Here is a 16,292-nt window from a genome sequence, read left to right on the forward strand (position 1 = left end):
AAGCAAAAGTGGAAAGCTAGAGACAAAAGAATAAAGCTGGAGGCCTCATACTCCCTGATTTCAAACTAAATGACAATAAATAACAGTATCATTTTGGCATATAAACTGAGACATACATCAGTTTAAAAAAAAAAAAAAAAACAAGCTCTTGGATTAAAAGGACAAAATGGTGATTTCCAAAGAAGAAATGTGATGGGAGGTAAATTGAGTAAAGGGCACCAATTGTGTTATCGTGGATGAAAGCTAGGCTTTTAGTGGTGATGAGAATGTCATTCATGATGTCTAACTATAATGCTATGTACCTGAAATCTATATATTTTTTTAAAACAGTATACTTCAGTAAAACATTAGCATTCTGAAAGTGAAGAATAGTTTTAAACAATTACCTGCTCTAATGCATTTAAAAAAATTAACATGAATAAGAATTATTTAAATTATGCAGCCTCCCTGGTGGCTCAAGGGTTAAGATGCAACCTCTGAAGCTATCCACAGCCACTGCAGCAAGAGTTAGATTCCTGGCCAGCCAGGGAGCAAGCCAGATGGGGCAGCAGACCTCTCCTGACTCGCCTGCTGCTTCCCTCAGCAGTGTACTTTGGTCAGTCTGCCTGTTCTGTTCCCCACTCTCTGGTAAATCCTCTCACCCCCCACGCCTCTGGCCTGTACCTCAGCTCTTGTATGCATCAATAAATAAATCTTTAAAAAAATAATTATTTAAATTAGCATAACATTAATAGTTCATAGAAGGCTTAAAACTAAGCATTTTTAATTATAATTTGGATCACACTATTCTTTTACATAGCATACTGTTTGTGTTGATTAGAAAAGTCTACCAAATAAGTTTCAAAATAAATCATAGACTCTGAATTTGAGTGGCTTAAGTTTATTGCAGTACACTTATAAACATTTTATTAAAATGAATGCCAATTTGTAAAAGGAAAGAATATAAAATGCAAAATTTATACCCCATTTTTAAAAAATTTTTTGAAGATTTATTTTTATTTATGCATTCAAGAACAGGGGTAGAGACCAGAGGTGTGGAGGGTGAGAGGATTCACCAGAAACATTGAGGGGAACAGAACAGGTGGATCTACTGAAATACACTGCTGAGGGGAGCAGCAGGTGAGACAGAGATGTCTGCTGTCCCATGTGGGTTAACTCCCTGTCCAGGGATTGAACTTGTGCTACAGTAGCTACCAATAGCTTGATAGTGCTGAGACTTAACCTCTTGCTCCACCAGGGAGGCCCTATGCCCCTTTTTTGACTGTTACAGGTCTGTTTTTTTTTTTTTAAGATTATTTATGCATAGTAGAGCTGGGGTACAAGCCAGAGGTGTGGGGGTGAGAGGATTCACCAGAGACAGGGCGGGGAAAGAACAGGAAGATTGACTGAAATACACTGCTTGAGGGGAGCAGTTGGCGAGGCAGGAGAGGTCTGCTGCCCCATGTGGGTTGCTCCCTGGCAGGCCAGGCTGCAGAGGCTGCGGATAGCCTCATAGGTTCCGTCTTAACCCCTGGGCCACCAGGGAGGCCCCACAGGTCTGTTTTTAATGCTTAGGTTTTTAATGCTTAGTTTTGGTACTTGGTGTTCAGTGTTACTTTTTTGGTGAAGTTGTTCAATGAATATTGGTGGTATTTAGGAAGGTTAAATTTACGATACATTATATTCTAATTCAGAAATTAGAAGAAGCTAACTAGTAGGATAATCTAAACGTGTTTTAACATTAAGCTCTAATAATTCAAAAGTTGCTTATGATATGTTTTGGAAAGTAGAATTTGTTGACATTAATTTTTCAGAAAACTCATTTGTAACAAATTGTTAGGAATAATGAGACATAAATTTTTACTATCTGCCTTTTTAAATTTTAAAGTGTGTGTTAAAAATGCGCCAATCTAGGGCTAAATAAACAAAATGTTGAGTCAAGAATGCTTGCTATTAAAAAAAAAAATCCTGGAATGTTGATGTAAAATGGGACTTGAGAGTTTATATTTTCCAGTGTCCTCTTACTACTGATGAGGGAGTTAGGCACAAAGGGCAAACTGATTTGTTTATGTGTCCATAGCTTTAAAAAAATATGGAGGGGGAGGGACTATTTTACCCCTGTGGTACGGGATGGACTCAGTAAATAATTCCCAAGACGGAAGAGTTACTGCATCATTGTATGAGATACACATTATTGTAAATTTATTCAGTAGTATTTTTATTATCTATAATTGACCAAAGAGGCCGGTTAAGGAGGAACACACATATATAGAAATTGTCAAGGAAATTCGATGGATACCTTTGGGACAAGAGGTTTGGTGAGGGACATATTTCATTTGAAAAAATAAATAGTACTTTTCCCCATTGCTCTAATTTGTTTTTGAGTACATTATTCATCAAAAAAAAAAAATTCAAACAGCATTAAAGGTGTTTATGTTTCATTTTTAGAATTTAATGGATTTTCAGGCATAAATCAGCTAGTTTTTTCTTTGCAATGTTCTTCTGTGTTCTTGGAATCAATGATTCTTTCAACAGTCATGTATTGAACATTTCTATATCAGGAACAGCAGCAGTTGAAATAAAAACACAAGGATTAGAGCAATCAGAATTTGAAGTTTAATCTAGGCCTATTTTCTAACATACAAGAGTTTACAAATGATGGCAAAGTCAGTTTTTGCTTTTATTTCTTTCCTTTCTCTTCTATTTGGCTTAGCTAAAATAGGAATCCTCAGTTTTCTCTTTTTGGCTTAGCAAAAACTAAATATTTCATAAGATTTTTGTCTGTCAATGATAAGCACAGGATTCTTAGAATTTCCTTCTGAGAGTCCAGAGCAACTTGTAGCATAGGCTGCAGTGGCTACCAATAGCTTGGCCGTGTCAGTGTACACAACAAATCAACTAATTTCCCCTTTGTGTCTTTGAATCCTAGATTCAGACAAGAAAATTGTTTACTTTCTTAATATTCATGATCAATTTTAGCATGATATAAAAATAAAGTATTTGTTTCTTACAGATTGTTTTTCTGGCATCTGCATATGCAAGTCCCCAACTCACAGATGAGAGCTGTTCAGCCATGGCTGCTGTTACACATTACCTGTATCTCTGCCAGTTTAGCTGGATGCTCATTCAGGTTGGTACCTCATTTCCTCTCTCTCCAACCCTCTGCGACTTTATGATGAATCTGCATGGAGTGATCTTGTATCTGATATTTTTCAAACTGAAAAATTAATTCCATATATCTATCACTGCATCTCCATGAGAGCAATGCAAAGAGAGACCCATATAAACTGTACAATATTGGAAACTGTATAGTGAATTTGAGGAAATAAGAAGAAATCTAGTAGGGTTGGAAATAAGGGAATAGGGGAGATTATGCTTGTGGTATGGGTCCTATAAAGGCTAGTAAATAATTTGAACTTTTCTCTAGAGTAAGTCATAGATTTATTTTAAGCAAGGGGGTGACATGGTAAAATTTGGACTTTAGAAAGATCTCCCTGTTTTTAATAAATTGGGTACAGGAAAGAGTTGGCATAAGAACCAATTAAGTAACTTTATCTGTATCCAGGGGAGAGAACATGATGGTATAAACCAAGAAGATAGCAGTAATGGAGAAGGGAAATGGACAGCTTTTGAGTTTTATTTTCAAACTATAGGATGTAGAATTATGAAGAATGTAGAAGGTCTGGAGTTTCTGGAATGAGAGCATAGGTAGATGATGGTATCTTGAACTGAAATACTGTCACTGGAGGTTGGAGCAAAGATGAATGAGTGATTTTTGTTTTTTTTTTTTGGAGGGTAGGGCAGAAACATTTAGAGTGTGAAATACTCTCTATGTAAGAACATGTAAAAAAGTGGGATACATAGGCCTGTATACCTATGTTATAAAAACATTAGAACATTATTTTTCTTGGAGTTAGAAAATGGAGGCATTGCTTTGGAAGAGATCACTTGCAGAGACACTGAAGAGTGAAACCTTGAAGAGTCCTGAGAAACTGATAAATGTTGGGGAAAGAATTGAACTCTCTTTTTTCTAATTAAAATCCCAATTTTCTCTGTTATCCTATGATTCATTTATTTGCTTGGAAAAGCCCTTACATTTAGTGAGAACTGCTTTACTACTATTAATGTCAATAGTTAAATGACTCAACTAAAATTCTGCCCTTGATAATGTTTTCCACATAATGGTGTTGTCAAATTTCTCATTTGATAGAGTTTCATACGTGTTTCTAAGTATGCATGCGAGCTATTTTACAGATGTATTTAGTTATATTCTCTTTTCTTGTTGAATTAAAAGGTTGTAAGATCTCCACTGTGTACTCATATTGAAAGAAAGTAAAATGGTACTACTATGTGAATACTGTGCAGACTCAAGTAAGGGATATGCTCAGGTATAATATGATAGACATAGTGGCTGATAGAGAAGAGAACTGAAGTGTTCAATTAATAGAACGAGTTGGAATAATTAGAGTCCTGATTGGGTTTGAATTCTGACTCTATCACTATTTTCATAACCTTTATCAAGTTATTGACTCCCTCCAAGGTTTATTTCTAAAGTTAAACAATTCCTACCTCATAAGATTATTATTTAATGTCTCTGTGCAGCTCTACTTAATTAAAACATAAAAATCAATCTAAACCATGTAACAAAGCTTAAATTATCTGCTGAAATTAAACCATTGTTTGCTGGATCCCCTGATTGCAAAATTCTAAGTTGAACTTTTTATGTGTATGCTGTGTATGCTATTATTATCTTCCTGGACTGAGGTCCCTTGTTTTGAAGGTCTTTGTGTATGTCCCTGACCTATTCGATTTTTGATGGATAGCTTGGATGGAAAACACAGGAAACTAGCTTATCAGTTATGCAGATGAGAGTTGAAAAGAGGTAAACAGCAATTTGAGGGCCTTAAGAGTTCAAGTAGAACAAATATAGACAAACTACTGAGAGAAATCTAGAGCAAAAGAAACATAATTTGATGGGTGTTAATTTAAACATCTTGATTTTTAATTTAAAATGAATTCAGTAGCAATCAGCATTGCTTAAAACATGGTAACTACAAAAACAATGTAGTCATAGGTTGCATTGATGACAGTATGATGGAAGTTGTTTTGGTTATATTGTAATTTACAATGGTCAGACATCCTTGGAACCCTGCAACCACTTTCATGAATCATGTTGCAGCAATAATGTTAAACAGCCAATGAGAAATTGGAAAACAAAAGCTCCTATAAGAAACATTGAGGCAGCAGGACATAACTAACCTGGGAAGAATTTAAGGAGGTGTGATGATTGTCTATAACTACTGAAGGATTCCTACAGGAAAGAGTGGACTACCTAACTCTATTTGGAAAAACCAGAATAAATGGGTCAAAATTAGGGAAGAACATTTTAGTTTATACTATGAAATTTCGTAGCCAACAAAAGGCCGTCGACTTTGAAGAAATAGTTTCTAAAAATAAAGGGCACCAAATTACTGAAATATATTAGAACAGGGGGAAATGCCCAATTCTCAAATAATTTTAGATGGATATCTTGCTTTATGGGAATGTTAGACAGGATGGCATAAAAGATTTCACTCAACTTAACAGAGGATGGTATATCCTATATCTCTTCTCCAAGTCTTAAGTAAATGATTGTGGCTGAAGCACATGTTGCAAAGTAATTAAATTTCAGTATGGCTAATGGTTTAGGAAAATTATTTCAAGTCCAATGAAGTTTAATGTATTTCAGATGCTACACCACACATTTTTCATGGTTTGTGGTATGACCATACAGGAAAAGTTCAGTAACTTCTGAATTCTAGGTAGGTTACTTCAAATGGGTTACTGTGTGGCAAGAGATTGTTATTTCACCAGCCTGTATTTTCCCACTTATAGAACACTGCAACAATCTTTTAACTAGAATCCATTTTCAAAACATTATAAAAGATTAGATTACTATTAGTCCAATTCTGCTAAGCAAACAGAATTGAAAAAAAATGAAAGACTGTTAGCATTTTAATGATTCTATTTCATGTTTTTAGCAATATAAAAGAGAATCTGGTATTACCTGTGTGGGCATAGCTGATAATAACAAAAAGTTAATCGTTAATTTTTAATCTTTGGGCTGAGTATGTCAGAATTCTTGTTTATTTTTATTTGCAGTGTATCTTTAATCTTAGAATAAATGCCTTAAAATGAAGTTCTCTTAAAGTCATTTTACATCATACTTTTAACATGTTGTAATGATTTATATTTTAGAGTAGCTAAAGAAAAGTGTGGTAAATAAGTTACATAACTTCTCTGAGCCTGGGTTTTCTTATCTAAATAATCTGATTTGTAATAACAGTTCCTCTCTTTGAGGACTGTGGAAAGATAAAATTAATTAATACATGGAAAGAACTTGGAACTGTGCCTGGTACAAACTGCACATCATACGTATTTACCCATATTATTGGCTAAGCAAATATGTATGGATAATGTTTCGTGGATTTTGAAACATGTACAATACTCTGCTTTTCCAGTATAATTTGCACCTTGTTTTTGCGAAAAAGAATTAGCTTGATTTTGTAGAAAGAGAGGGATGATTGTGAGCCACTAACTAAGCAACCTTAGTAATCTGGTCACCTCTAATCTCTATGTGAACGTACATACATACCTCACAGCAGACTCCACAGCTAGTGGAGGTCTTGACTTCCTTACTTTCGGCTCCTCTTTTCTTTTACAGAGAAGTCATACAGTGAGTGATGGAAATATGCTAACAAATTATTTTGCTTGTATTTTTTTTTTAAGGCAAGCAGCTCACAAATTCTCGTTTTTGCCATGGAAGTTGAGCTATCCTACTATTTGCTCTTTGTGTAAGATCGCTGCATCAAATTACTGAATTATTTTCCTATTTCCTTAAAACAGTAGGTTATGTCTATTTTAAGAAAGAATGACAGTAAGAATTTAAATTCCTGTAATATTTCTTCTTTATTTTCCTAGCTGATATTGTTCTATTTTCATTTCTTCTTTCTGTTTTGATTTGCTTTCATTTAGCAAATAACATGTACTAATGGTACAAAACATAACACCACAGAGAAAACTAAAATGAAAAGTACATCTGTTTTTCCTTATTTCACACTCCCTCCATCCTCTGTACCCTTAACCCCACTCCCAGAGGTAAACACTGTTAATGGTTTCCTGCGTATTCCTCTAAAAATATTCACTGAATATGTAAATATTTATAAATATATAAACAAACACATATGTGTATATTCTTGCATGTATATATATTTATGCGTATGAATTTTTGTATATCTATATAAATTGACACATACATGAATATTTTTTTCTACAGTACAACTGTTCCCTAATTTTTGATACCCCTTTAATGAAAAACTAGTTATTTCCAGTTATATTGCTTTTTTTTTTTTTTTTTTTTGTGGGACCCTTGCTGGCAGCCGGGGAATGAACCGGCGCTGCAGAGGCTACAGGCAGCTGCGCCACCAGGGGAGGCCCTGTATTGCTGTTTTAAACAAGGTTCCCTTGAACATTTTTGCATTGTATTTATTTATGGAGTATCTATAGAATAAATTCCTAGAACTTACGCTTTTTCTATCAATGTCTATCTGAAACATGCTACCAGATGGATTCTGAGACCTTGAGTTAATCCATGCAGGAAACAAGTCAAAATTATTTGAGATTTTACTATGTAATGTAGATTACTAGAATCCTCATTTTGACCAATACTGTGATCCTGTCCTGTCACCTAGTTAAGTTGTACAGGAATATACTTCAACTGTGAACAACAGTCAAGCCTTGGAGTCTGTTCATTTCATAACTAAGGAAATAACTTACTCAAAAGAATTATGTTTGAATTTGAAACTAAATCTTGCCCAAATAACATATTTTATATTATATTTTTTAAGAGGAATAAGATTAGTAATCATTTCCCAAGTGTGAATTCCAAGATTCTGTGCCTTAATTTCTCCATAAAAGCAAGTTATGCAAAAGCAAATATACATGTCATTTATTACTTGGCAGAAAGGCATCTCAGTGCCAGAGCATATCAACAGGAAAGGAAATACTAAAATTAGCTGTTTTTCCTTCATCACTGATTAATCTGAGAGGACATCAAAGGTATTAAGGACATCAGACTGATAATTACAAAGATAAAATTGGTATACTAGGAAATACTCCAGTCCTCAAAAAGCCTTGCAATTTATTTCATGCAAAAATGTTAAGAGAAAGGATAACTGGGACAAGGACATGTGGTAACATTTCTTTGACTGTCCTCTGAAATGAATGACCAAGAATGTTTGGTAATGACAAAATTAATAACATTCATGGTCGTTGACTAAACTAGATGCTGTAAATCAGTCCAAGGTTTCTGATGACACAATTAATAACCAAATATTAAATGATAGAATCAATACACCCTTACCCCACTTACCATGAAAATTTTTTTATTCAAACAGTTTTTGTTTAAAAAGGCATTCCTCATTCATACTTTATGAAAATATTAAATCCCTAGGGGCCTAGGGATTTAATCTCAGTGCTATCACCATTACAGCCTGAGTTCTATACCTGGCTAAGGAGCTGACCCACATGGCCCAGCAGACCTCTCCTGTCTCATCCGCTGCTCCCCTCAGCAGTGTATTTCGTCAGTCTGCCTGTTCTGCTCCCCACTCTGTCTCTGGTGAATCCTTTCACCCCTTGCACCTCTGACATACACCCCAGTCCTTCTATGCAAAAAAAAAAAAGACAAAAATCAAAAAACTATTATGTACTATATTAGTGTTTAAGGAGCATATGAAAGCATACTTATGACCTTTGATAATGAAACATTTAACAAAGTATGTCTTCTATTTTCCTATGTAGGTTCTTGGAAAATCATAATGGTAATAATTGAAAATTCATATTACTGTAAAAATAAACAGACATGTCTAAGTAGGAATGTGAGTCAACATGCTTACAAAAACAGTCTTTTGGTTTATTCCTATGTATATTTGACCTAAATTATATCTGGATATTTTAGTTAGTTGGTTTACACCTTATTTTCTAATTCTAGAAAATATTTCATAATTCCAGGAAATGTACTTCTCATATATAAAAAATATAATAATATCTAAGAAAGCAGTTACCTTGAATAAATGATATAGGGCTTAAGGTGGGGTATATATTTATTACCCAGTAAGTAAATCTTGGTTCTATTCTTTTTCTTTTTAACTATTTCATTCAATATTTTTTAAGTTAACCTTTAAAAACCCTTACATGAGGAGTTGGAGCAAATCCAATAAAATTGTCAAGCCTCCTAAAATTCATTCTGGTAAGGTAGTATATAAATGACTAAATCCAGCAACTAAATAATACTATGAAATTGCTAAATTCAGTAAAAAATTTTAAATACTCAAATTGTGTACATTTTCACTCATTTGATATTTCTCAGTAAAGATTACATGCAAAACATTTTACTAAATATGATGAGGTTTAAAAAAGTTAATCTTCCAGAGCCCACAGTTATAGTTTAGTGATTTATATGCTGATGAACCTTTGAGATTTTATTTAGTGTTATCAAAAAATTGAGAGACAAAAAGGCTGATCTCCATCATTTTGCCAGGGAAATGCATCTCCACTGACATACAAAATGAGTGGAGGCAAATGAGGACAGAAAAATAAGCTGTCAGGCAAATAACAATATTGCCAGTATGTGTGTGAATCTCAATGGAAATACATTTTAATCGGTCCTCACAAGGCACTTTGGGCTTATGTTTCACTCCCCAGTTGTGTAACTAATCAGAATAGTGAAAGTTATGTTTTTCTCTTACTGCTGCATTTCTTTGTCTCCAATAAGAGAATATGAAAAAATGATCTGTAAGGATGAATTACTGCTAAAATTCATAGTCTATGCACCCAAGCTATTAGTATTTTTCTTATGGAATTATAATTTTCCAATAATTAGTTCATAAAGTATGGGTTTGAAAATTGTTAATAACATAAAATTTAATCTTGCTTTTTACCCAAGAAAGAAATTGAAACCCAAAGGGATCAATGATATTGGACCAAAACGTACAGCTTAACTATGCAGAACCATGTCAAAAATCCATATAAAATTTGTAATCACCTTATCTTTTAGATTTGTATAAAACTATTGTTTTATTATTCTTTAGTCACGTGAAATTTTCTTTCAAGTGTGTTTGTGTGCCTTTGCAAATCTTCCCTTCCTTTATTTCCATTGTCTGCATTTACTGCAGAAAATTTTCAAAAATATCATTGAGTAGTTTTCTTTAAATTTATTTAAAATGGTCTTTTTGTTAAATTCTGTTAAGTTACAGCCACCCAAGTAACTTCAGCATGCTAGTAATTGTGATTAGCATGCATATTCAAATACATTATACTTCACTGACAAGCAATGATGACTATAAGAAGGTGGTAATTCAAATATCCCAATGTTTAGAGTTGACATTAAAAGTGTGACACTGATTTTTAAGCTTATTTGATGATTTTCATTGCTGAAAATATTTTTGAAACTTTTTGGACTTGCTTCCAGAGTCTGTATCATATTATTGCTAGGAAAATGTATTTCTGCCTGTGTATGTGAATTATAGTTGTCAGTAATACCATTGGTTAAATTTGGCAATGGTAGCATTTTGGTTAGTAATATAACATGACTACATAGTAATGATGTCTTAAGGTGGTTCATAGTATTGTTCTTACAGAAGTTTACAGCTTAGAGATAGAAGTGAATATACTTAGATACTGAAATTTCCATTAACATTTAGTCTTCAGCAGAAAAAAAAGGTAAAATAGGCAATGAATGATAAGCCACACTCAGCCTGCATGAAATCTATTTGGGTGAGAGTAAGTGACATTCTTTAACATGTATTGACTTAGCATAATTCTTTTCCAACATTGGATAATCACACACTAAGGCACACAGATCACACATTCTACATATGTCAACATAAAATTGTGATGCAAAAATGGTCTCTTAATACTATTACCTTAGGTTATGAAGCAGGAACCATGATTACAGGGAAAGGAATATAGACAAATGTTCCACTATCGTCTTTTTGTTTAGAGAAAGTCAGTAACTGGAGATTTTAACACAACTATATACACACACACATATATTATGAACAACAAAGAAAAACTAAGTTGAGCTAATTTAAGCATGGCAAAAGGAATAAGCATATAGAATAAAAGGAATAAGCATATAGGATAACTCATTGAATCCAAGAACTGTAAAAAATTGAACCTCACAAGTGACTGTTAGCATGAGTGGAAGACTTTATACATTCTTCTCTGTAAACACGTTTTCTGTCCTCACTGGCCTTTTGATTACCCTCACCATAAAATTCATCTGCCACCTTTTTTCCATCAGTGAGCTTAGACACTCACCTAATTTTAAGGAATTCAGTGACGAATGGTGGGTCCAGTCTGGGTCATTTTCTCCCCCAGATCAAATCAACTGTGATCAGAGGAACAGAGTGGGCTGGAGTGGGGCCGGGGGGTGGGGTGCAGGGAGACAGCATTCAGAGAAGGAATGCTCATAACCTAGGCATATACCCCAAAATGTAACCGCCATACCATATTGAAATACTTTAAAACTTAGAGTTGCTTAAAACAAAATCTTATGTTTAGAACATATGATATTTATAGAATAATTAAATGTTGTTCCATTACAAAGTATTTTAGTTCCACAACAACAACAAAAGATATAATAGGAAATACTGTCCTTAGAGTATACATCAGTAATTGGATTTTTTTTAAAAAAACGGATTTTTTTTTGAAAGATTTATTTATTTTTGCATACAAGAACTAGGGTACTGGCCAGAGGTATGGGGGGTGAGAGGACCCACCAGAGACAGAGTGGGAAACAGAACAGGTAGACTGACTGAAATACACTGCTGAGGGGAGCAGTGGGCGAGACAGGACAGGTCTGCTGCACCATGTGGGTTGCTCCCTGGCCGGGGATCGAACTCATTCATGCTGCAGTGGCTGCAAACAGCTTCATAGGTTGCATCTTAACCCCTTGCCCCTCCAGGGAGGCCCCCCAAAATGGATTTCTTTTGATTGACAAAAGTTTGACCTTTGGAACTTGTTTTGCTTAACTATATTGAAGAATTCAGCCACCCTATGCAATGAGCTCTTTGGGATAGAAGCATTGCTTGTATAAATCTAGCAAACAATTATACTTGTGTCAGTTTTATTTGAGCCAGAGGTAAAGGTAAGACAGTTACTGAAATGTTCAGTGATCCTCACTGATGGAACATATGTACATCTGTGTAACATCAGACATTTTTGAAATGTCCTGATCTTTATAATGATGAATCCACTTAGAACTCATTTAGCAATCTGTACTCTCCTTCCCGATTCTTTCACCTACTACACTACTGAGTTATCTTATTATATGAATGTACACAAACATATATTTAAAATAGGGAATTGGTACTTTTATTTTCGAGATGGGTTAATCATCCTAACTTCTGGTGACTTTTCATTCCCTAACAAACAGTATTGATCATTGGAACCTCAGGTACCTGATACAGTCCTACTCAAGTGGGTCTATGTCCTATACTAATCATTGAGAGAAGGGGGAAAAAACTCTTGGACCTGATAATATTTTTAAAGTTAGAACAAATTTACATCAGCAACAGCTGAGAACATGCTCCGTAATTACAGATATAAGCAGATGTACGGAAAGATACCGAGTGCTGACAGGAAATAAAATTCATAGACAAAAATCTCCAAGTAACCAAACATTATTATCTTTTGCTGATTTAGCCCAATCAATACTAATCCCTCAAGGCTAAATTTGGTCCAGATAGAATCTTACTTGAAAGCCTTAGGGAAGAGTATCTGATTCCCACGGACATTAGACATGCTCATTTTTCAAATAGAGTTTCCATTGTATCACCACTTATTTTTGGTCATAAACATTTTATCTTTCACACTCTGACATCCTTATAAGGGATAAAAGGGAGGTGGTAACATTTTCTATGGTGACTCTGTGCCCAGCACTTTGTATGTAATATCTCACTTTATTTTTTTTTGTGATATCACTTTATAATTACCTCATTGTATCTTGAGGAAATGGAGACTCTGGGATTGCAGTTACTTGTCCAAGGTTATCCTTCTATACATATTATATATGGTACTTTGTTTTATATAAAATAGACAATATATGGGTATAATGTATGGCACTCATGTGTACTCTGTCATATGAAATATATATCTAGTGAATAACTATTATTGTGTGAAATATGTATGATATAACATCCAGTGTTGTTCCCTTCCTAAATGGTAATTAAGCATAATTGCTCCTCATGGAAGAACATCAGAAGGTAGAAAATAAAAATTCTAGGTTTGGCTTAAATACAAACTAAGTATGGATTTGGGGCTAATGACATGAATTCCAGGTCTTGGTTTCTTATTCTAGGTAATATGTCCCCTCATCTTCCTTACTCTGTATACATTTGCCTCTCTTACATTTTTATCTTAATAAGAAGTAGCATATATACGATGGAAATATAAAGTAAATATGTTCCTTCATTATTTCCTACTTGTTTGGAAACTAAAATTCAGAAAATTTAAATACTTCTCCACCTCTTGCACTGTTATGTTCGCAGTGCCTACACTAGACCCTAAAATTTAGTAAGCACTAAAGTATTTGTCAAATGAATAAACAGTGTACATTTTCTGTTTATGGGGATTGGTACAATCTTCACAGTTGTATCTCCTTTCCTGGAACAGTCTCTGGTCCTGCCAGATGATAGACCCTCAATCAATAAATATTGTCACAAAGTCTGGAAACTAGGGATATTTACTTTATTATCATCATGAAGTTGTTCAAATGGGAAGCAAGTTTGTATATCAGTGTTTCTTCGAAAGATGCATTTATAGAACAATCAAAGAGGATAATGACTGAAATTAAGCCAATTAAAATGAAAAGTGCAATGAATAAACTAAATAATTTCCAGTTTCCAGATTTTGTGCCAGAGCCTGTTCATTTTGTATTCTCTTTCCTTCCTTAGGCTGTGAATTTCTGGTATGTACTGGTGATGAATGATGAGCACACAGAAAGAAGATATCTTCTGTTTTTCCTCCTAAGTTGGGGTCTTCCTGCCTTTGTGGTGATTCTGCTCATAGTTATTTTGCGAGGAATCTATCATCTGAGCATGCCGCAGATCTATGGACTCATCCACAATGACCTGTAAGTACATTAAGGGAGAACACATTGTCTTCTTAGTCTCAATGTATGCAGGCAGTATTATTAATAATGGTGGAAGCAGTTGATAAGAGATGTGATTAAAGCAGTACCAAGAAGACCTTTGCTTTTTTTGTTGTACTCTCTGAAGTTCTACTTCCTCTAATTGCCTATTAAAAAATCTGTTGCCTCTGTAGTACCTTTAATAAGTGCAATTGTCTCAAGTGAGTTGTAATTTGTAAAGAGTCTGGGATTGGGAGTGAGAGGGGGTGTATTAGAAGATGGCGGAAAAATCACTGCCCATAAGTTCCTGAAATACCAAAGTCTGTATTAGAATAAATGGAGAATCTGCAAAAGTGCATGGGTAAGAGACAAGCTCAACTAGGTCTTTCTTATATATTCCTATTAAAGTACAATAGTGAAGTATATTACTAACAAATCTTTACATTCACATATATGTGCACAACTTAATCTTGAATCTGGTATCTTACAACTTAGAGGACTACTCAGTTCCTTTCATTGACTCCATATGCAAAGTAAAATAATCTTTGTAGTGTAAAAGTTCAATCAGTTCTCTTGGTATAGGGAATATAGAAAAAAATAACATCCCTAAATAACAAAGAATAAATGATACACAGTACTGTTTATTGTGAAGATAAAAAGTGATTGATAGACATGAAAAATCTTTAGAGGTATAAGCAGAAGTAATTTTAATTATTGCTGTTGATCAATTATGATCATCTATTATATACTTAATAAATACTTATTAGGTATGCAAATGGTTTTCTCACAGAAACAATGCCAGACATAGACCCCACATCACATTCAGCCAAAGGATATTATGTAATACACACATAAACATATTGAGAATACCACATATAATCATTTTGCCTTTTTATTGAGATTAAGATTCTCTGATGTTGTTTATGGTTTTATAATGTGCTTTGTTCATATAAAATTCTAAGCAGATTCTTTTAGAAAAGAATAATCATATATTTTCAAAACTATGCTATGGCATTTAACTACCCCTGGAATTAAGTTTTTGACTTCCAGATTTAATTCCAGAAAGTTCTGCATCATTCTTTGTCAAACACAATGTAACTATGACCAGCAACCCATTCCTTTCATGAACTCCCTGGCTTATTTAGTGGCAGTTTTAACATTACATTTATACAGCCCTGCTTTGATGAATGGAACCTGATGAAAGTGGTATTAATTAGAAGAAACTCTCACTTAAAGTTTCTAAAGTGATTTTTAAAGAGAAAAATCAACTATTATACAGTAATATCCAAGTAAACTAACTCTAACTCTTAAAATATTTGCCACCTTAGGATTTTGCAAAAATTTCTTTATGACCAGTTCAATTTTAATAAGTACAATATAAAATATAATTTACCTTTGCTTGGTTTTAGTATTATAGGATTACTAGGACAAATGTGCTTAACCTTTGCAATTATAAGAGGTTACTTTTCTCCTTCACTCACATGAAATATTCCTAAATCATATACATGTGAATTTACTCCAGTTTTAAAAATCTGTATTTTTAAATATCACTTTAATCTCAATAGAAGGATGTTAATTAAATAAACTTTAAGTAAAATATATACATGTCATTAAAAATATGCTATTTCTATATGTAATGATAGATTTTGTGGTTTTATAAAATCAAAATTCATCTGTTATGCAATAGTTACTTTGTAAGAATAACAAATTTCTTTAATGAAGAATTTTCTCTAAATGTATCTCTAATACATTGCTATATAAATTATATTTGTCAAATTCTAAAATTGATAAAATATTTCATGATAATTTCATAAATACAGAAAGTGATTTCTATCTTCCCATTAGCAAAAAAATTGGGTGTTATTTCTTCCTTAATAACCTCACACATGAAATCACTAGGCCTCAGATTTTCTGTACAGAAAGACTTTTAATTACAGGTTTAATATGTTTTGAGTTAATTTTTGTATATTGTGTGAGATAGTGATCTAGTTTCATTTTCTTAAATGTGGTTGTTTAATTTTTCCAACACTATTTATTGAAAAGACTTTCTTTTCTCCAATATATACTCTTGGCTCCTGTGTCAGAGCTTAACTGTCCATAGAAGCATGGGTTTATTTCTGGGCTCTCAATTCTTCTCCATTGA

The 16,292-nt window shown here is 33.7% G+C and overlaps 1 protein-coding gene across 4 annotated transcripts in view; it reads left to right on the top strand.

Annotated features, from left to right (window-relative positions):
- ADGRV1 (adhesion G protein-coupled receptor V1) overlaps positions 1-14,548 on the top strand; it is a 317,136-nt gene extending 302,588 nt beyond the window's left edge. For all 4 annotated transcript variants that reach the window (XM_054688237.1, XM_037529850.1, XM_054688238.1 and 1 more), the window contains 2 exons: positions 2,993-3,109; positions 13,974-14,548. In XM_054688237.1, the coding sequence (XP_054544212.1) occupies positions 2,993-3,109; positions 13,974-14,156 (300 nt within the window). In that variant the 3' untranslated portion in view covers positions 14,157-14,548. The remainder of the gene's footprint in view (positions 1-2,992; positions 3,110-13,973) is intronic.
- Positions 14,549-16,292: the final 1,744 nt, after the last annotated feature.

This window comes from Talpa occidentalis, unplaced genomic scaffold, assembly GCF_014898055.3.
Source record: "Talpa occidentalis isolate TD23 unplaced genomic scaffold, MPIMG_talOcc4v2.1 talOcc4.6, whole genome shotgun sequence".
Classification (NCBI taxonomy): domain Eukaryota; kingdom Metazoa; phylum Chordata; class Mammalia; order Eulipotyphla; family Talpidae; genus Talpa; species Talpa occidentalis.